This window comes from Sphaeramia orbicularis, chromosome 14 (genome assembly GCF_902148855.1).
Source record: "Sphaeramia orbicularis chromosome 14, fSphaOr1.1, whole genome shotgun sequence".
Taxonomy (NCBI): Eukaryota; Metazoa; Chordata; class Actinopteri; order Kurtiformes; family Apogonidae; genus Sphaeramia; species Sphaeramia orbicularis.
Genome location: NC_043970.1, coordinates 32,946,640 through 32,969,952, shown reverse-complemented (window position 1 = coordinate 32,969,952; position 23,313 = coordinate 32,946,640). Strand labels below are relative to the sequence as shown.

The window sequence follows — 23,313 nt, the reverse complement described above, 5'->3', positions numbered from 1 at the left end:
ACATGTATTGATCAGATTAGTGATTAAATATTTGATATCAGTACATACTTTGTTCAGAGGTGGATGTTTGGGTCTTCCTGATCATTTGACCAAATATTTCTGGTACAAGACCATTCACTCCCTTAAAAAGTTCAATTTAAATGAGGAGTTTCTAAAATCCTTAACAGGTGTTACTTTTCCTGGTGCCATTTTATTGGCTTTTGGTCCCAGGTTTTTAAGGTTTGTGATTCTATAGGTTTCATTGTAAAATGTGTTGGTCTGGTTCCAGATGGTTACGCAGCCGGAAAGACGAAATAAAATCATGACATGCATTTATAACTGATCTGCTTTTGGAGGATGGAGGACGGTCTTTATGAAGTCAGCATTTTCAACAGTTTATAAACCAAATAATCAATCAAATAATCAATAAATGGAGAATAAAAGGATGCTTCATCGTAGCTTTTGTTAGATTCTTGTTCCCTGTCAAATACAATCGAATTCTTCCCCTAGACAGAAACAAACATTCTTTTAGAGTAAATTCCATTCTCTCATTAATTCCCAGAATTTGACATTTTGACCCCCTCCTGTGCCCCCACCCTACTTCATCTTTACAGACTGGAACTACATCCGCACATGGACGTCCATCAGTCCTGGTGCATCTACAGCCTGTCCGTCCATGGAAGTGGATCTCTCCTTCACTGTGGTTCTCCCCGAGGTTTCTCTTTTGCCACTGGGTTTTTGGAGTTTTTCCTTTAGGGTCCAAGGACGGGGGATGCCTAGGACATTAATCCATTTACTTCATCTACTGTTTATTTGACTGTTGTTTGTTTTCATATCCAACTAATTCTGTAAAACCCTGTGAGGCAACCTTGTTGTGATATAGGGCTCTACAAATAAAACTGAATTGAAAAAAATTTATTCTACAAAAACTACAACTAACAAGCTTTTTTTTGCACAATTGTTGTTTATTAGTGACTCAAACTTGGTAAAGTTTCATTACTTTCATTTTAGAGGCATTTTTTTGTAGATCAGTGATATTTTTGGGTTCTGGACAAAACATGTCATGTTTTGAACTCATTTTCAACATTTTATAGACCAAACAATTAATTGAATAATCATAAAAGTAGACAGAAAAATGATGCTTAGTCTAGCTCTAATCAGATTCTTGTTCTGTTTGTGTCTTTGCATCTAATTTTGATTCATGTACGAGCATAAATCTGCACTTTCAATGATGGCTAAAATTTACTTAGGGGGTCAAATGAGTGGCCATTTTTCTCAACAAAAAAAAAAGTTGTAAGAAATGCATAGATCTGTGTTGAAATAATGCTAATACATTTGTGCACAGACTACTGATATTATTTGACAGTGGAAGCTCTATTTTCAGAAATATTGGATTTTGAATAGCACGTGTATGTGAAAACTTTTGCTGGTGGACGGACGTGACATTACCCATGATGATCTGGTCAGTCCCAGTACTTTATTTGTAATAAACTTATAGACTTACTATTGTTAATTCTCCTCTTATTCATAAATGTTAGTATTGTGGATCTGAAACAATAACAGCTGACACAAAAACACAAAATGTGGCAGTGGACGGATGTGACATGGTTGTTCCGGATCCCATCATACTGATGCTCGGCAGCCATGTCACCGTTTACACTAATGATCCCTGTGCAAAAATTAGTATCAGAATTATTTATTGTATAGTTTATCATCATACTAAAGAGTAAATAATAATATAGAATTGTTATTTCTTTATAAAAATGCTTATTATTAGAATACTGTTGATTTAAAAAGTGACGTGTGACATTCTTAATATATGTATTGGCGTAACATAAGCAGGATGGATCAGCACCATACTCCATATTGAACCTGTAAAAATAAAACATGTGATATGTAGGATAGAATCCTGTAAGAAAAATTGGGGAATCTAAAAGAACAGAATATTTGTTTCTCAAGTAAATTCAGTTCAAATATAACTTGGCCATTTGTTACATGAAAATATAGCATTAATTGGGATGAAATTGGACATTTTTGAGCTGAAAACATAGTTCATATGACCATCAACATGTTGAACAGAACTGAAATCCTGTACATTTGCATAACTTGCATTTATCAACACAAAGTTCCTTTGGGGATTCACTTATATTGATTTTTTATGCACAAAGACAGAAATAAGACCTCTAAGCAAATTTTAGCTGACGACACAAATGCAGTAGATAAACGTCAGTGTGTCCTTTGTGCTCTGGTTTTAAGCGAATGGAGGTAAAATCCACGGCGCGTCAGGTGGGTGATGGCTTTGGCAGCTTTTGGCACGTGAAACAAACTATAGCTGCACGTGCAATCTAAAAAAAAAAAAAAAAACAGTCAAAAGAAAAAGAAGGAAGAGAAGGGGTAGGGAGTGGGAGTGGGAGTGGGGGGGCGGTGGTATAATGGGACTCCTGTCAGACTCTCAGGGACGCGCAGGATGACTGGATTTTACGCACCGGCTCGCCTCCGCGTCCCCCTGTGCTTCTTCACCTGATCTGTCAGATGACTTAGTTTGCTCTGACGTTTCGGCCTGACTGGACCCTCTCCTGGTTTATTTATCCACCGGCAGCTATTCAAGGTGGATATTTTATTTTTGTTTTTTGTTGTTTTTTGTTTTTTGTTTTTTTTTTAATGCGGCGGAGCTGGAACAACATGCGCGCAGGAAAACTTCTGCTCCTCCGGATGGACGTGCGAGTCTTCGTTATTCTCATCCACTTCACTTATACTGGGATTAAAGGTAAGGGGACTTTTCTGATGCCATGTTGTGTGCAGGGTATTTATAAGTGAAGAAGAAGAAGAAGATGAGGTGAAGCGCAATGAGATATTTTTGGAGAAACAGCTGCAAACGAGGAGAGTGAAATATTGGAGACACTGGAAATGTGTCCAGTTGTGTCTCACTAGTCCCCAGTTGCAAAAAAGAAAAAAGAAAAAAGAAAAGAAAAAGAAAAACAACACTAAAATTACCTATAAAGGTACCTATAAGGTTCTAATGAGGGTTGATGATCATTATAATGAACATAATGTTTATGCATTTGGCAGACGCTTTAAAATAAACAATAATAATAATAATAATAATTTAAAATAATAATAATAAAACAGAATCAAAGAGGTCTCATTCTATATCAGTATTTTCCTGCTGTTTTCTGTCAGATCTGACTGTTCATGTTACAAACAGTATATCATATCCCAGTCATCTCTTTTTCATTCATGTCACACTTGCCCACTCACTGGTTCCTTCCACTTCCCACCCTCTGAGTCATGTCTAGCCATAGTCTTCTTCTTCTTCTTCTTTCCTCCTCTTCCTCTTCCATCTGTGTCTCATCTACACATTTCATTGATGAAAATGATGGAGCACATATACATCTCCAGCTTTGATTCCAGCCATGGTTAAGTTTATTGCATCTAATCAGGGTTCAGTCTCTGATGGATGGTTCTGTTTGTGATTGTTGGAGAACACTGATCTTATCGATGATCAGTGATTAATGACTCCCTGATCTGACAAGAAGGAAAGTTTATATTAAAGCACTTACGACAACAAAAAACGCATTCCCGTGGTGATAACTTCAGCCAGGATTGTTGAAGAAATTAGTGTCTGTAAAGGGTTATTTTATGATTTCACCCTGGATACAATAAATAATTGAAAAAGACAATGATGAAAGTAATTAAGTGTGTAATAGGAAAACTAATGAGTAAGAGATCCTGAGGGATTATGTTTAATCTCTTACACAAACGCTTAAATATGTGATATAAATGGTGAAATCTCATCTGCATCTCATCATCCTTGTATTTTCTGTTAAGTTAATGGAAGCTTTTGCACAGTTTTCTCAGTGGACAGCTCAGATTTGGTGATGTTTATTATTTTTGCATGATCAGAAATTATGGATTTGGAATCAACACATGATTCCACCTCAGTAAATTATGCACGGCCTCCAATTTAGTGGAAAAAAGGTATTGCATGATGAGGTTAAATATAGTGTCTTTAGTTCTGCAGAGAGGTGCATAGATAGATAGATAGATAGATAGATAGATAGATAGATAGATAGATAGATAGATAGATAGATAGATAGATAGATAGATAGATAGATAGATAGATAGATAGATAGATAGATAGATGCTCATCATAATAACACCTGCATTAAAAATCAATAGTTGGTTTTTCCATTAAATTACAAATGCGATGATTTGTTTATGTATCTCTATCTCTCTACCTCTATCTTGTACTAAATTAAAAAATGATTCGGTTCCCTGGTGTGTCCACACATACCGCATCATGTTTCTTTAGAACTCTTCTTCTTCACTTGTTGTAACGTCCATCAGCATCCGTTTTTTTGTTTTTGTTTTTGTTTTTTAATTCATGTGACTCTTGTTGTAGATAGTAATTTCATTCATGGTATCAGATTGGTATCAGCACATACCTAAAGTTCATGCATCAGTGTTAGGATGAGAACTGAAAAGTAGAATTGGTGTATCCCCATATTTAGGGTGAGTTCAAAAGTCCATCTGTCATTACTGCAGTATTTTGGTCATGAAAAGTCTTTAACCATTAAATTGTTTTTACTGATAGAAACCTAAAGTATGTTCAGACAAAGTGCTGATTATAATAAAACCTGCATTAAAATCAATGAGAATTTAGGTAGAAATAAAAAAAGGAGTACATGCTGTCATTTTTTTGGTGTAACATCCCATAAATATAAAATGTTTGTGAAGAGTCTGAATGAAACTGCATTCCCTGTCACAGTCTATGTGGAGGCAGAAACACCACAGACTGATTTTAATAACACATATTTCCTTTACTTGAATGGAAATTTATTTGACCAAAAAAAAATCCTCTTCATTCCGTGGAGGAGGAAACTGAGCCTGTATGATTGCAGGGGATTGTAAGGTGTTTCCTAGCTCTATCCACTGCAGTCAGCTGTATCTATACCCAGCAGTATTTTGGATGCAGTCAGTTGATGCAGCCACTTAAATACAGTCATTACACCTACACCACTTTCAGATGCTACCACTGCATTTCAATGAATTTGAAACACAATATTTTCTCATGACTTTTGACATTCCCTATAAAAAAGAAACAGTTAAATTAATGTTCCAAATATTTCTTTGCTCTACAATGCTTCGGGGGCAGGTATTGATTTTCATACACAGAGCGTAAAATCTCTCATCTGGTTAAATTTAATTTCAGGTCAAATCTGAACACATTTTAATTTTCTGTGGTCACTGTGCCGTGGCATTGAGGCCAAAGTTGTTATGTAGTTATTTTGTTGCATCAGTATATCATTATACATATGAGATAAGAGATAAAAGGAAAAAAAGTGAGATAGGCGGCCGCTGGGAAAACCCACAGAGCAGAAAATCAGCTTAGCAGAGGCTGCCTTCACGAACCAACAGTAACGTTTTCAGGAGAACTTTGTGTCCGGAGGAACATTGTCTGCATACTGTAGTCAAACCTTTACACTCAGTACAGTACAAAAACACAGAGGATTATCTTCCATGATGTCATAGTCTTCCTTTAGGTTTAATTTTTCTCTTGGCTGCATTTCTCCACTGTTGTGGTCAATCTCATATACTGTCTAAAAAATTTACATAAATTGACATTTTCAAATAGATAGCAAAAAGATGAAAAGTAATGACCAGGGTAGAGAAATGCAGAGAGCAGAGACTCCGTTCTGAACACTGGCTGTGGTTGTTTGTGGTAGGAGGTCGGACGTCATGACTGGGGAATGCATCATAACTGAATAATAACCTTGAACTGTTGCAGCTGCTAAGACGTGTTAAACATCACAAATGTCTTACTACAAGGCACGAAGTGATTCCCAGGAATGTATTTGTGATGTGACTGTGACTGTGTGTAAAAAAAAAAAAGAAGGTGATGATGATGTGACGATGTCTTACCCAATGTCTCAGCTGAAGACAGATGTGGCTGGAGGCTAAAATAGGGATTTAAAAACAGAGAATAACTCCTTTTATTTGTTTGGTAGTTGGTTGGAGAATGATTCTGCTGCAGATGTTTGTATTCTTCTGGTTTTTTCTTCTACTCCCATGAAGTTGAGTATTTTTTTTTGTGTGTGTGTGTCTTTGTTTTTACTCACCTGTCCACCAGATGTCCAGAGTGTGGACGTCGTCCTGCACACCAGTTACTCATCACCCTGATCTGCCCATGACCCAGTTGGTCTACAGTAGTGTCTGATTATACTGTACTCAGAGGATTAAATGAATGTACCTGTTCCCAAAATGTCTGTGTCGAAGTGTATGAGTGTTTCTGATCAGTTTTAAATACACACATCACGTAATTATGCAGAGAGGATTCACCTACAGCTGATGCACACTAATATTCTACTGTTATTATTCTATAAGTGTTATATTGTAAACAACACCTTTTCTCGATGGAACCAATTAAGACATGGGATATGCCGATACTGCAGTTTTATGAGGATTCTATGCATATTTTTACAGGGCATTTGGAAAATGTGTGTGTTTTACTGCAGGTTATGACCCATGAATTCAGTTTACAGTCATGTTCACATTATTTACAGTCAGCTGAGGTAAGAGAAATATCTTCTTTTCACTCTAAGAGAGATAGACGCTCCAAAGAAAAGTCAAATGAGGAAACACTTCTAAATAAAAGAGGATGCTTTGTTTTTTTTTTGTTTTTTTTTTTTAAATAAGTGCAAATATGGAAAACCTGTCCTTTTCCAGGTGGTGTTTGAAGGAATGAAAAAGGGAGGCTGAGATCATACAATCGAACATCTGCTGCTAGTGGAAAACTTTGAAAAAACTGTATTTTTGATGAATGGAGCATTAGATGAGTATTTATTTTCATTAAATCTGATACATATTTGATGTTTTGTAATGCGGCTTTTCAATTCTGCACTAGAGGAGGTGGGACCAGGTGTGCACGATCCATTTATACTTCCATAAACTCAGTGTGCTGTGTATGATGTCACGTCTTCTTCTGCATGTGTGAGTCCCTTCAGGGTTGTAGACTGTTCACACGAGTCTGATGGAAGTTGCATTTAAATCATAATGTTAACAACAAAAATCAGATTTTAACAAAAAAAAAAAAAATCAGAACTGAATATTATTAGTATACCTGCAGTGTGAATGTAGCCAAAAAAGTTAACAACAGGCAGAAAATGCAGAGACCTGATCCTGAACCTCACATCATTTCCACCGCTTTCGTCTCCCTCTGCTGTGTGTTTTTTCTGGCCTTTTACATTATTACATCTGTCACATATGCTGCTCCATGAACCAAGGGATTGTTTTTTTCTGTCGACTGAAGCTGGTCTTGATAGTGAGAAGGCACAAAACAAAACTTTAATCCCCCTTGAATGCACTAAGACCAAGTAACGAGCCTGTCCTGAAAATATAAAGAGAAGAAAGCACAAGTAAAGTCAAATCCAAACAGAAAAATCTACTTAAATGCAGTAACAAAGCTTTTGTGCTTTCTACTTTTGCGAGAATTCCATATGAATATTATATTTTTATGCTAAATAAGAGGTGTGAAAATTCTGGGGATGTTGATGAAATGCAACAGCAGGAACTGCAGGAACTTTAGAGAAAGCAGAGGAAGGCAGTTATACGTCATGTGATCCTTGAAAATGTGAGTCTGGCCGGCCTTTGTGTCTATTGGCGGGTACTGAAGAGGGATTTACATGGATGGCCTTACAATCCATTTGACGTCAGGACACCACAAGCTGTGGTAAAACCTCCTCATGTCAGCATCAAGTCCTCTGCAGTGGACTCATATTTGTCCATAAACTATAAAACAGTCATAAATTATTTTAAATATTAATTTCAAATATTGCCAAAAGACTCTCAACAGCTATATTAATCTAGGCTGGATACAGACCAACTTGACCACCGGCAGCTCTCCATTTCAGACCCGCAGACCTTAACCCATCAATTTAATAACATAACTGTTACAAAAACCCTTTACAGCAGTGAGTCAGGCCGCTTTGAGGAAAACCAATCAAATTACTACATATCTTCAAATAAATTCACTCCAAATTTCACAACTTTAAAACAAATTTTAGATTAAAAAAACAAAGCTTTCAGTTTCTGGGGATGAAAAAAGTATCTATTTCATCATGACTCACTCCTGCCTCACAAGACACTAAAACAGACATATATGGTTGTTGTTGTTACAGCTGTTACCAAGACTCCCACTGTTTAAACAGAATAATTAGTGTTATCAAACTCTACAACCGCATACTGGAATAAAAAAAAAACTCACATCTACTCATTCAGTACAAGAATCATCTGACACAGTGGAAAATAAAAATGACTAAATGCTTACATTATTATTTTTTTATATCTATAAATAGCACTGTTCTTGTTGTGTTCTATGTAGCCTGGTGAAAATTGAAATACACACCACAGAAAAAAGATGAAAAAAAAAGTTACTATATGATTTTGACATAGCCAGTAATAACATTTCACATTAATAATGACTAAATGTGTTTAAAAATGAGGAAAACCAACCAAATTACTACATATCTTCAAATAAATTCACTCCAAATTTCACAACTTTAAAACAAATTTTAGATTAAAAAAAACAAAGCTTTCAGTTTCTGGGGATGAAAAAAGTATCTGTTTCATCATGACTCACTCCTGCCTCACAAGACACTAAAACAGGCATATATGTTTGTAGTTGTTACAGCTGTTACCGAGACTCCCACTGTTTAAAAGGAATAATTAGTGTTATCAAACTCTACAACCACACACAGGAATAAAAAAAAACTCACATCTACTCATTCAGTACAAGAATTATCTGACACAGTGGAAAATAAAAATGAGGAAATGCTTTCATTATTATTTTCTTATATATAAATTGTGCTGTTCTTGTTGTGTTCTGTGTAGCCTGATGGAAACTGAAATACACACAACAGAAAAAAGATAAAAACTTACTATATGATTTTAACATAGTCAGTAATAACTTTTCATATTAATAATGACTAACTGTACATTAAAAAAAAAAACCATAAACACATCATGTTATTGATGCTCATAATATGTAAAGCTATTTACATGCTGGTATGGGCTATATGTATATATGTATGGACCTGGATTAGCATTATTATGAAGAAGAATTAAGGACTTAAAATATAAATCAAAACTGCATGTAAAGTAAATCAAAGTCATGTAAAAATCTTATCTTAATTATTTAATAAGTGAAAACTTAAATCCATTACTGTCAAAAGTGTAGGAAATCTTTAAAAACACGGAGGAAATGTTGCAAATGTTAAACCACTGGGTTCTTCTATCCCATAATGCATAGCTTTCATAAACATTGTAAATAAAAGTCGATGCAATCTGTTGTGTCTTTGTGGAAAACTACAGTATATTACCTGTATTATATCTATCATGAATTACAATTAGTTTTCACTAACTTATTAGAATGAATAAAACCAGAATATTAACCTTTTCCAAAACTGTTGAACCTGCCTATGTCAACTGTAGCAGTTGAAAAGAGGCTTAAACAGGTTTATCAAAGAAAGCTTTATTTAAAAAATACCGTATTACACAAAATCTACCTCACTTCCTTTGTCTCACACACATCGACTGTACTTCACATTGACTTGTTTACTTCACATATTTACCAGCTTTCTGTTGCCACAATGTGACTGTGTTCACTGATTTACACCTAAATAACATAAGAAACAGTTTTTTTCCTCTAGATCCTGCTTAAGCTGCAAGATCTCACAAACATAAATATAAACAGATATGAAGATGATATGTCTGACTGAAGACTTCATAATTTTTTATGTTTTCTTCATCCTGTCTTTGCATATATCAGGTGTCCTTCGCCACCACTGTTTTTAATCTTCGTATCAATAAAGTAATTGAATAGAATGAGACAAAGACAGAGAGAGAATTTCAATTAAATTGTGTAAACATTGTTTATTGTGAGCATTGGATAAATCAAACCAAAATCCAAAACTAACTTAATTTCTTCAAAATTATTAATATAAGATGGCAGAGAATCTATTTAGTGTCAGGGAAGCAGCCACACAGACCACAGTCTGACATCACAGAGGTTACGACAGTCACTGCACTAAAAATGTGACTAAACTAACACAGGCTACAATAATTCAGGAGATCTTATTTCCAATCACAAAATGTACTCATGAAATATTTTGTTATAATGAATGCATTACTTGATTAACCCATAAGGACCCATCCAAATGATTTTTTCCTCTATATTTAACCTTTTATTATGTGATTTATCACCATTTATTGTAGTATTATCCTCTTTATTTTATGTTTTTCCAGTGAACATCACATATTTTCCTATATTTAATTTACTGATCATATAGATGTTCATAACAGCTCAGTTTAAAGTTGAGGGCTATTATGTTAGAAATAGAGAAAACTGAAGAAAAAGTGAATTTATATCATTAATTGAACCCAATCCAAGTGTGTCCATCCACTGTTATTGATCCAACTCCATGGGTTTTACTGGTGAATCAATGTTGTCGAAGATGACGGCATTTCTAGGTTCACTATGGAGCCTCTGAACGTCCAAATGGGTCATATCTGATGACCATGAAAAGATGACAAACTGTATTTTACACCAATTATTTACATGTATTGATAGGATTAGTGGATCAACAGATATTAAACATTTTAAATCAGTAGATGCTTTTGGTCAGCTTTGGATGTTTGGGTCTTTATGGGTTAAACTATTCACACAGTGTTTAATTTTCGTGTAATGATACGATCTTTGAAGCTTTGGCAATATTTTTCACTTAAACTGAACTGAACTGAATTGACCTGGACCTGATGAATGGTTTGATGAAGACCAGAACAGACCTGAAAAAATAGTAATTGAAACACTGTGTCAACTAAACAACCCAGCCTTGAAGCACAAGGTTCAACGAAATGTGAAGGAATATTCAGATTCTTTATTTGTCAGTATATAGACATGCACCACACACCAAAATGAACCTTCTGCGTTTAACCCATCACTAGAACAGGAACACACTGCAGACTAGGAGCAGTGGACTTGCCATATCAAGCACCCAGGGAGTAAAAGGGGGGGTTAAGTGCCTTGCTCAAGGGCTCAAGGGCTCAAGGGCTCAAGGGCTGCAGTTGAATATAACCATACAACTGGGAGCAAAAAAACTAATATTATATTATACTCTCCAAACATTCATAGAGAGAAGTGAAAACCTTGGAGTAACTGATCCACAGATCTGAAAAACTCACCATCTACACAGTAGTAAGAATGGAACACTCTAGAGCACAGGTGTCAAACATGCGGCCCGGGGGCCAAATCCGGCCCGCAGGATGAATTGGTGAAATAAAAAAATTACACTGAAGATATTAACAATCAATGGTGTCAAAATCATTTTAATTCAGGTTCCACGTACAGACACATACAGTCCAATTAGATTTCAAGTGGGTCAGAACCAGTAAAATATTATCATAATAACCTATAAATAATGACAACCCCACATTTTCTCTTTGTTTTTTGGTGTAAAAAGTAAAATTACATGAAAAAGTTTACATCACCAAACTATACTTTTGCAAAAAATGTGAATAACTTGAACAAAAATGAACAAACGGAAATGTCTTAAGAAAAGCAAATGCAATTTTACCAATATTCTGCCTGTTACTAAATGTTTTGTGCGATTGTAATGCACATGTGTAAATGATAAACTGATAAACTGAGGCATAATATTGTTAAAATTGCTCTTGTTTTTCTTAAGACAATTCAAGTTGTTCATGTTATTCAGATTTTTAAGGAAACTTTGTAGATGTAAACCTGATCATAATATCATTTTACTTTTTTCACTATTATTTTTTTACTGGTCCGGCCCACTGGAGATCAAACTGGGCTGAATGTGGAACTGAACTAAAATGAGTTTGACACCCCTGCTCTAGAGGGAGACAGTGGGGGTGGGGGGATGGGGTGGGGGTGTTGGGCAGAATCTAGTATTATACACAAAGAAAAAACTGGACTTTCTCCAGGAACACCTTCACCTGTGATTACTGTGCAGTTAGTGGAAATAAATAAATAAATAAAAATATCAATTCCCTGAGCAGCCTTTGGTTTGATTCCAGGCTGGCTGGACAATTTCCTGTATGTCATTCCCCATATCTCTGTCCCTACGTTTCCTTTTTTTCCCCTCCACTGAACAAAAATAACCTGAAAATAAAAAATAACGAACCCAAAATAATCTCCTATAAACACATTCATTCATCGCACTATAACTGTGTGTAAGGTTTACACCCTTCACACATTTTTATATAACAATGCACATAAAAAAAGATATAAACAGACATAAAGGTTTGCACTCTGTTTGGCTAGGATTAAGTAAAAGTATACTTGGAAAGATTTATGGGGAAAATTTAACTGCAGGAATTTGAGGTTAAATGGTTAATGGTCAAATTATGAACATTTAATGAATCAAATGGTGTCAAAGCCGCAGCCAGCGTGCAAACAACCTGTTCATAATCATATTTTTTTTAAATGGTAAATGGAATGAATTTATATTGCGCATTTTCTACACCTTCATCATGCCCAAAGCGCTTTACAATTCCTCACATTCACCCATTCACACACACATTCACACACCAGTAGGTGGCTGCATGTTGAAAATGTAACCAAATGAATATTTAATGATATGTGTTTGAGGTCCACTGTTTGCTCCTACTCTTGTGTGACTGTGGACAAACACCAGTTTAATCTGTGTGAAAACTTCATTTGTAAAGCCTAGTTAATCATCTGTCTAGGACTGATAATTTATTATATTTTTAATTCATTAACTTGGATTTGTTCTTCTGATTAAATCAATGTAAAGTCTCGAGACAAAGGAAATACACCCTCTTTGAAATGTATAGTTTTATGATCAGGATATAATAAAAATATGAATAATCTGGTCCCCATTAGGTTTTAAAATGATTTAATCTAACCTCAAATGTAAAACAACACACTGTAATTATAATAACTTTGATAATAAGTACTGTAATTATATTAACTTTAATGATAAATACTTGAAGTACTCTTTCTGTATGACTATCAGTCTCATGGTGGAATGATAGCCTGTCTTTCTTTCTTTCTTTCTTTCTTTCTTTCTTTCTTTCTTTCTTTCTTTCTTTCTTTCTTTCTTTCTTTCTTTCTTTCTTTCTTTCTTTCTTTCTTTCTTTCTTTCTTTCTTTCACTGCAACACCTTTTACTCTTTTCTTAATCATCCATTCTGTTGTAGATTCATTGATTATAGATGGAATAAAATGGCCCATAAACTCTGAAATGAACAATAAACCAGAATAATATTCTGATTGAGGATGTATGGATGTGTATGTGTGTGAGTAGTGGGTTTGAGTAATGTGCATAGTTCTTATTTTGCTTTTTTTTTTACTTATTTAGCTATTCTATCTGTACTTCTGTTCATTTTACTATTTATTACTAGATGTTTTCCATTTTACCCTGGGCTTTGTCATTCATTGTAGTGGATAGAGTGCAGTGGATAAAGCTACGAAAAACCTTACAATCCCCGAAAATCATGCATGCTCAATTTCCTCCACAGATTAAGGAGCATTTTGGTCCAAAATATTTCCGTTCAAGTAAAGGAAATGTGTGTTATTAAGATCACCCTGCGGTGTTTCTGCCTCTGCTTAGACTGTAACAGGAAATGTCGTTTCATTCAGACTTTTCGTAAACATTTTATTACAAAAGAGAATATATACCTTCTGACATTTCCTCTATCTAAGGCAGGGGTGTCAAACCTAAGTTAGTTCAGGGGCCACATTAAGCCAAATTTGATCTGCAGTGGGCCAGACCACTGAAATAATAACACAATAATATATAAATAATATCAACTCCAAACTTTCCTCTATGTTTTAGAGCAAAAAAAAAGTAAAATTATATGATCAAAATGTTTACATCTATCAACTATCCTTTAAAATAATGTGAATATCATGAATATCATGAACAAACTGAAATGTCTTAAGAAAACTAAGCGCAATTTTAATGATATTCTGTCTCAGTATATCATTTACACTTGTTCATCACAACTTACAGATCACAGTGGATCAACAAATACACAAAACATTTAATAACAGGCAGAATATGGGAAAACTTGCACTTCAGACATTTCACAATGTTTATATTTGTTCAGGTTATTCATGTTTTTGTGAAATGATAGTTTTATTTTAGTGTAAATACAGTAAAATGACATGAACATTTTTACATTTACAAAGAGAAAAATTTGGAGTTGTGAATATTTATAGGTTATTCTGATGGTATTTTACTGATCCGACCCACTGGAGATTAAATGTGGAACCTGAACTAAAATGATTAATATATTCAGTGTAATTTTTGCATTTCACAAATTCATCCCAGGGGCCAGACTGGACCTTTTGGTGGGCCGGATTGGGCCCCCGGGCCACATGTTTGACACCTGTGATCTAAGGCATATCTTTTACTTACAACATTTACTCCATTTTTTTTTTTTTCTTTCTGTGAGTTGTGTTTATATAAGAAATAAATCACTTGAATTGTCATTGATTTTAATGCAGGTGTTATTATGATGAGCATCTATCTATCTGTCTGTCTGTCTGTCTGTCTGTCCGTCCGTCCGTCCGTCCGTCCGTCCGTCCGTCCGTCCGTCCGTCTGTCCGTCAACCCATCCATCCATTGGAGTGTTGGGGTTCATTGGCAGTCTCAGAGATGACCTCTTATTTGATTCTAGAGTAGTTCATGGTCGACTCAGTGACTATAAGTTTCCTGTGTCCTCCACCCTCCACCGTTACGTTTGACAGCTGGTATGTTTGCGCTGACATGTTGTGTTTAGTTTTCATTAAATATGCCCGCTGTGCACCATGGCCAAACATCTTAGCACTGATGTCATCCGTCTAAAGGACTTGGTTCCACGAATCTTGAAGATCGTTCATATACAACTTGTGTTTTTAAAGGGAAGAGGTTTTCTCCTGGTAACTCTTCCAAACAAGACCAACCAACCCATACTTATTCAGTCATTTTCTAATCACACCTTTAACATATTAAATACTTATTGAGAACTGTAAAATCTGAGATGGAGCTCTTGCATTTTTTAAATAATTTTTCTGGGCATTGCATGGTCTGAATTTGGGCTAAATTAACCCATATAGACACAGTGCTACTTTTGTGGCAATTCCCAAATTAATTTTTCCCAATTTTACCTTTCTTAAGTGATTTATCACCATTTATTGTAATATTATACTCATTAGTTTGAGTTTTTTCAGTGTAAATCATGTATTTTCCCATATTTAATTTACTGATAATGTAGATGTTCATAAAAGCTCAAAGTATGTTTTTTTTTTTTTTGGATTATTATTGTTTTTTTAACTTATCTTGTCCAGCATCATAACAGCAGAATGGTGGTCAGGCTACCTTTTTGTGCTGAACAAATTTGTTTTGCCAAGGGACACTTCATAAAGTATATAAGGCTCCCCTTGAAGCTCCCCATAAAGGCTCAAAGTAAATCCATTGGTAATTATATCAGTAACAGAAAAAAACTGAAGAAAAAGTGACTTTTTCACATGACTTTTTCTATAAAATATATCATTAACTGAACATAAAACAAGTGTCTCCATCCACTGTCATTGATCCAACTCCATGAGTTTTACTGGTGAATCAATATTGTAGAAGATGAGCGTTTCCACGGTAACTACGGAGCCTCTGAACGTCCAAATGGGTCATATCTGATGACCATGAATAGATGAAAAACTGCATTTTACACCGATTATATACATGTATTAATAGGTTTAGTGGATCAACAGATATTAAACATTTTAGATCAGTGGATGTTTTGGTCTCCAGGGGCTGTTTGGGTCTTTAAGGGTTAACTTGGACTTCCACTTTTGTTTTCTGCTTATGAATAATCTGTCTCACTGCAGAATGATGGACAACAACATTTAGAAATGGCCTTGAACCCCTCCCACATGGGCAGTAACAACCACTCCTCTAAGCTCACTGTTAATGTCTTTACTCCTTGGCATTGTGTTAACAGACACCTGACCCCAGACCAGTAAAGTGCTAGAAATTCTGCTTTTACTACACCAGTGACATTTGCAGATGATCTATTAAAGGCATTTGTGAAGCCTGGCTGCATCTAATCCTCTTAATACCTATGGAGGCTGTAAGGATGGACTTCATTTTTCACACACTGCTTCCCTCATTTTGGCTTCATTTTTTTGTTAAATAAGAAATAACGTAATGGAAACTTTTTGTTATGCCATGGTATGTAAAAACATACAATTCAAAGAGGGCATAAATTCTTTTTGTCATGACTGTACTTGGAAAACAGGTGTTCAGTTGGATAAAAAAGACAGATATCAGAAGAAAAGAAAAAACAGTTTGGACCATAGAATGAGTTATATGTTACTAGTTAATCAGAACAGCATGAGTAGGTTTTAAATTGGCAATAAATGCAGAAAAGAAAAAACTAAAATGGTTCTAAATGCAATTAAAATAAAACGTATTCCCAAATTCCAACTGAAATCTGGTTGAACATATTTTGCGTCTTGGTCATCATGACTTCATCTGTCAGGACGAATACTCAACGAGATCTTGACGTGGAAAATTCTGCAGATGCAAGTATAGAGAAAAAACAAACAGAAAATATCTATAGCATGTTTTAATGACTGTAAATCTATATACATTAAAAAAAAAAACTCCAAACTGAAGAGCCCCATCTCCTGCTCAAAAACATCACAACTACATTCCTTTCCAAATACAAGTCAGAGTTAACCAAATTAAATAAATCTACTTGGAACAACGGAAGGAAGAAACGAAAACCCAAATCAGCAAGAATGTTTTCCATGTATTAAAAAGAGATTATAAACGGGCAGAGTAACTCTGTCATTAGAGATGAAAAGCAGAGACAGATCTTGCAGACTCAGGGACCACATTTTGGCAATGAAGACAAGGACACAAAAAGCAGACTATCTGCTCACTGCTGTATGGGAAACAGTCCCGTAAAGATGCACTTCCTCCTCATAATACTGAAGGAAACGCGCAAGATAACACATTATTAAACACACACCACATGGACGGTGAGGGACACACATGCGGACATTTTACCGAACACATATAATTAATGTGATCGCTATTGCTATTGCTATGGTTATTGTTGTGTTATTGTATTGTTTTCTGTAAACGCAGAGCGAATAAAGCTCCTTTCACAGTCAAATTCAAGGGTTGCTTTTATTGGCATGTCAAATATTAACATTTGCATTGGCCTGGATACAGACACCTTGATTTGACAGACTTGGCTTTCATCGTAGGCTGGTTTTTGAAGACGTCATGAAAAAAACTTGTGTTCCCTGGAATAGAGCAACACATATAGCATGTGTTATACTGACTGAGTGGAGTGAAAGCAAAACAGAGTTTCAAAATTTAAAAAAAAAAAAAAGTTTTCTTTCTTCTGAAAAAATTTTATAAATAAATAACTCTGGGTTGCTGATGCAGTCCTTTTGCAAAATTGCATTGGGAGGAATTGTTTTGGTGGTGGCGCGTGCTTACAGAAATAGTGTGGTGATAAAATCAATGACACAACAAATAGACATCCAGGAAAAACTGGCTGGCACACTGAGAGCGCAGAAGAGAAAATATCACAAATTGAAGAAACAGCACACTATATGGACTTGTGTACCAACTTATCTGTTGTGGAGTAGAAAGTGCCAATTTTCTGGAGTATGATACCAAAGCACTTACACTGGAAAGGGTGTAGAGATAATAAGAATATATACCGTATATTGTTTGATCACGACAGGCTCATATGCAGTGGAAGCGCACAGAATACATGGGAATAATGAAAGCTCCTCTGTCTGCCACTGGGGATGATGAGGATTCAGCCTGTTTTGAAGTCAAGTGTTTTCTCTGTATATATTCAGCACATGTTGACCAGATGTTCAGGTCTCTGCACCTCTAAGTCATCTGAAAGTATATGAGTGTGACGCAGAATTCAGTCATTCAGACGCCGCAAAGTGTTATAAAACTACAGTTGTCATTCAGTTTCATTTTCTACTTTCCGTAAACACGGGTAAAGAGCAGACGCATAAATTGTATATCCTCTCAGACCAACGGAATAACAATATACTAAAAGGGGATTATGGAATATCTGCAGAGTGACACAAAAATATGTACAGCTTTGATATAAATGGAAATAATTTAAAAAACTGTCTCAGGTGTTATTATCTTTATTTATTTATTTTACATTTTTACCACAAACCAATGTGCTTCAACAAGAGCCATGCCAAATTGAACAGCATACATTTTATTTTATTTATTTTTTTTGCACAAACCTATTCAGAAAAGGAGGTGATCATCCTTATCATAAATCCACTTCAATCTTAATATTATACAGAAGTTGCAGTGCCTTTTTTTTAATCATTCTGTCAGATATTATTTAATAAGAATCTGAAGATGTTTTGATATGTGGGGAGGGCTTCATTTTGTTTTTGTTTGCATACATATTAAATGCAATATTCTGACTTTTCCCTGAGTCCAAAAAAGACCAAGAAGACCATTAAAAATGAACGTTGCTATAATATTCCTATAAACACACAGTCGTGCACATCCCATAAAACATATTGCTTTTTCAAAGTTTTCCACTGGTGGCAGACATCCCACAGTGTCAAGTTAATCTCCCTCATTTGTTCTCGCAAACACCCTCTAGAAAAATGATGAATTGTCAATATTTTGTCATATTCATAAACCTGTTGACATCCTCTGTCATAATGTTTAACAGTAGGTGTGTTTTTCCACTAGACCTGAACATAAGGAGGGTTTTTCTTTGGATCATCCATCTTTACCAGAGAGAATCTTTGTCTTCACTCCAACTGACTGTGAACAGCGTGTCATAACCTGTAGTAAACTGCACAAATTAGATTTATTTTACAAATATTCTGTATAGATGTCCAAAGAATCCTCAAAAAGCTGGAATAACATCGACATATCTTACATGACTGAATGGGAAAATGCTCTAATTCGAAATATACAAGCAAAATATGCTGTTTACCCAACACCTGTCAAATTCAGAATATTAGTGTGCATGTAAACATACTCATCATATTAAAATAGTATTTATGGATTACAACCTTGACTCCAGAAAAACAGGATGCATCTGGTGGAGTTTATGATCGTATCAGTGCAGGAAATGGAACTAATTAACAGAGAATGCAACAGTGGGCATGCATCACTCATTTAGCTTTTATTAACTCTGATAGTGAAAAAATAAAACATACGATTAAAGCAGAGATAAGAGAGGAGAGAACGAAGTTTACAAAGTGCTACTTCTGAATTTGATGACACTGTGGTCGCTATGACGGCAGTTTATCACCCTGACAACAACAAATCGATGGGCTAAAAGCAAATCCTCCCTTGTCCTTTTCAATAAAATTTAAAATATCTTGTTGTTTTCTTGCAGAGTCCAAAAACAGTGTATTATTTATTGGGTGTCATTACCAAATAGCATTCTCCAGGAAAGCAGCAAGTTCTTGTGGTTTCCGCAACAAAGTGCATTTTTCATATAGGAATGTTTGTTTTTTTTAGTCATGGAAAAGTAGGTTTTGTTAGCTGTATTTGAGCAAAAAAGAGAGAAAAAAAGAGATTAAAACATAAAAATCAGCTGGTATTAAAACAAGTTAAGGAAAATCCATGATCCAAAGAAACATCATCCAGGGCAGATAGATGACATCTATGGAAATGGACATGATTTTGTGAAGTGGAGTTTTTTCCAGCTGATGTTCTTATTTATTTTCGTCATTCATCATTTACTGTACACGCTATTCAAAGCATGCTGTTGAGTATGAGAAACCTGTGAAGATATGAGCTGTTGAGGAATGGTAGGACACTATTTTGAGGTTTCTCATACACTTATAATGATGGATGAAGACGTTAAGGCAAGCACCTGCTGCAGGAGTCCAAGGACGCAGTGGTTACAGAAATGGGCATCTGTGGGGATAAGTAATGACGGGAAAAACCACAGACGCCAGTGGTTTTTGGAAAGAGCCTTGACAAATACCAGAAATTTCCCATAAGCTTCAAAGCAGATAATACTCAAAAGATATGAGATGTTCAAAATATGTCAAGGATGAATTAAGCATCAAACAGAAGACAGTGAAGGATTAACATTGAAGAAGAGAGATGTTTTGATGAGATTGGACAAATCTGGTTTATTGCATGTTATTTTGACAGGTAATAAATGTACTTCATATCAGACTCAGAAGATCTGGATGTTTACTTGACTTGACTGAAGTTTTATCAGGACTTGGTATTAAAAATTCTGCCCCATAGCAGCTCCACTCCGGCCGGACACCTGCAAAAACAGCACAGTTCATAAAACAAGAAAGTCTCCAACCAAAAGATATAGAAAGAATACTTGAAGATGATTGCAGTATAATTGCGTCTGTTCCAAGCCAACATTAGCTGATCACAGACGAACTGGAAGTTTTCTTAACATGCTCGATCTGCCATTTATTAGAGAGACGCAGAACAATACTGCACTGTTGGAATTTATGGTTAAGGAGCTGGAAGGAGCAACCAGTAGACAGAGCGCCAATAAATCAGTGGCTGCACCGTCGTAGAAGGAAGCCATTATTGAATCTACGAAAAGAATTTGGATTGGTATAAATGGAATGCAACAAAAACAGCGACTCTTGAACGTGTTGTCCATATAAACAGTGAACTATCTTGACGTAAATATTCGCTGTTGCCCATAATGTTGGAATAATTTTATTTTCAGACACATTCTTCTTTTTAGTCCTATTGATACACATCAGTGATCACCTTAGACCTGGTGCAATGATTTCATACTGAGTCCCACTTCTACTTTATCTAATGGCAGATTTACCTACACAGCAAAAACTGGAGAGTTGAAATTTCAGGGTTAAACATTTGAGAGTCAATTTTCACTCTCAAAGTGTAGTTTTAACTCACTGTGAGTTAAATGTCACTCAGAGTTGGGGTTAATGAAAAGAGTTAATCAAGCCTGTAGAAATTAACTCAGGAGAAATGTTGTTTTGCGTCTCTCCATAGTTAATTTGCCTGGCATCTGCATTTCAAACCAGGTGAACCTGTGCAATTTCTGTCAGACTGTCACTGTCAGAGAGAAAAAAGAGGAAAAATACATTTTCTAAAAAAAAAAAAAATGCATCAGCTTTCTTTGAATCATCCTGTTCACATTGAATTTTAAGTCATTTTTAATGGATTCACTTTTTTATGATTAAAATTAACACTACTTTCAGAGTGAAAATTAAGTAAATGAGTGTTATTTTTGTTACTTTCATTGTGTTAATTTAACTGAGTTAAAGGAGAAACTCTGACAGTGTAAATAATAAATCCATATGGGTTAATTTAACCCAGGTCAGTGAGATCATGGCTGTGGCTCAGTTGGTAGAGCGGGTCGTCCAATAACCAAAGGGTTGGTGGTTCGCATCCTGGCTCCAGTGAGTGTTGGTAGTTAAATCAGTCAGTGTTAAGTTAACTCAAGTTTCTGAGTTAAAAAGGCAACTCTGGCATAGTGTTAAATAATTAACTCCAATGAAAATGTTAATTTAACTCTGTAAAGTGTGGACCTATATAAACTCTGAAAGAGTTAAAATCAACTCTGTGGGAGTTGATTCAACTCTCCAGTTTTTGCTGTGTACCTCACCCCTGTTTGAAAATCTGCATAAAAAAGGACTAGACTAAAATCTAATAACCATGAAGAGACTGTCTATTCAAGCAGCATTTAGGTGTGCACACCAGACAGACAAACAGACAGCAGCAGAACGTATAAGTAATGTGTTATTATTCAGTCAGAACTATAGAACTGTATGGTATTTACTACAGAACACAGCCAGTGATTGAGTGAATCATACAAAGTTGTCAAACACAGGAGTATATGTAACTGGTGTGTGTAGATACATTTGACTGTATTTACTGTCGGACATGTTTCAGCATCTTGTGAATCATTACAGTGTTTTGTTGGACAGATGGTCAAGTATTCTACATGCACACACACATTTTCTGTATGAACTGTTAGTAAGCTTACTACCAAGGACAAAGAACTTATGTTACTACTACATCTAAGCCTCAGGGTTAGTTAAGATTAAAGTGTATATTGTGTTGTGAAATACAACTGTTATGCATACTACTGAGAATTTATTTTATTTTTTTTATCTTTTTTTTTTTTGCATATTTTTTATGATAGTTTTATTCTATCCTACTTATGTTTATATATTGGATTTTAGTCTTTATCTTCATATCCCTGTAAAGCCTGAACCATTATATCACTGATAGAAAATTCCAGTTCTTTGAAACTGGAGCCTTCATCGGTCCTTCTGAACAACCCAAATTTTTTTTTTCAAATATCAGTTTCCATGTATGAATTTCCATTTTGTATCATATTTGACACATCGGGTCTCAATGCTCAAATGTTATTATATTTGTTGTTAATCTTTTTATTCAGAAGTTAGTTACAAAAACATCTATTATTACAATTTGTCCACATTTTGAGATATACACACAGAGTGAGCAAACCAAAAGTACAACAAAGGAAAGCAAACATAACAAACACACAATTTAACAACCTCAAATGTTATTATTTTTTGAACAAATAAAAACATAATATAACACAAACGTGTAACAAATTGGTAATTCCTTTTCAAATCTGTCAAAGTTCTTCCTCCTTCCTCATGAATGATAATCTTGTAGTGTCACTGGAAAGGCCTCTGGTGAACAAGTTCCTCTCCCCTGATGGATTATCTGTGTATTGCATGTATCTAATTGTATACATCAGGTTTTTAAAAAAAAAATACATATCACACTGATCATGGAGAGGGCTTCCAAACTCATGTATCAAATATGATGCGTTTGGCGTTATAGGGTTAAGCTACAAACTGAGACCTGGGTGACTACATTTTGTTCTATCATGCACCATTAATTGAATGACAATAAAACTGAGTCTGAGCCTGAGTTCTGTAAACAAAGCCAGCAGTCCTGTTGAACAGGAATATGACAGTTCAGAGAAGGATATCACATATGCATATATAGTGCCAACCGCTTCCATTTTTTCTGGATCTGCCACTGTTATCTATTAAGAATAAATCACTTTGTCGTAGTCAGGTAAAAATATTTTATTCCAACTTTATGGGCAACAGTGTAATTAAGACACTTTCTAAAATATGAATAATTAGAACAAAATTGAACAAAATATCAAAAAACATGTGGAAAGGTATCACCTTTAATCAACATGAACCTGCGCTTCTGTTTATTTCAGTCTCTCCCTGTTTGTGTTCTTCAAAATAAAATCACAGCCTCACAGTCAGTCATCA

The 23,313-nt window shown here is 35.2% G+C and overlaps 1 protein-coding gene across 1 annotated transcript in view; it reads left to right on the top strand.

The window, feature by feature from the left end:
- Positions 1-2,661: 2,661 nt before the first annotated feature.
- The window catches only part of rxfp2a (relaxin family peptide receptor 2a), a 79,117-nt gene continuing 58,465 nt past the window's right edge, over positions 2,662-23,313 (top strand). The window contains exon 1 of the mRNA XM_030153716.1: positions 2,662-2,746. Within this exon, the coding sequence (XP_030009576.1) occupies positions 2,662-2,746 (85 nt within the window). The remainder of the gene's footprint in view (positions 2,747-23,313) is intronic.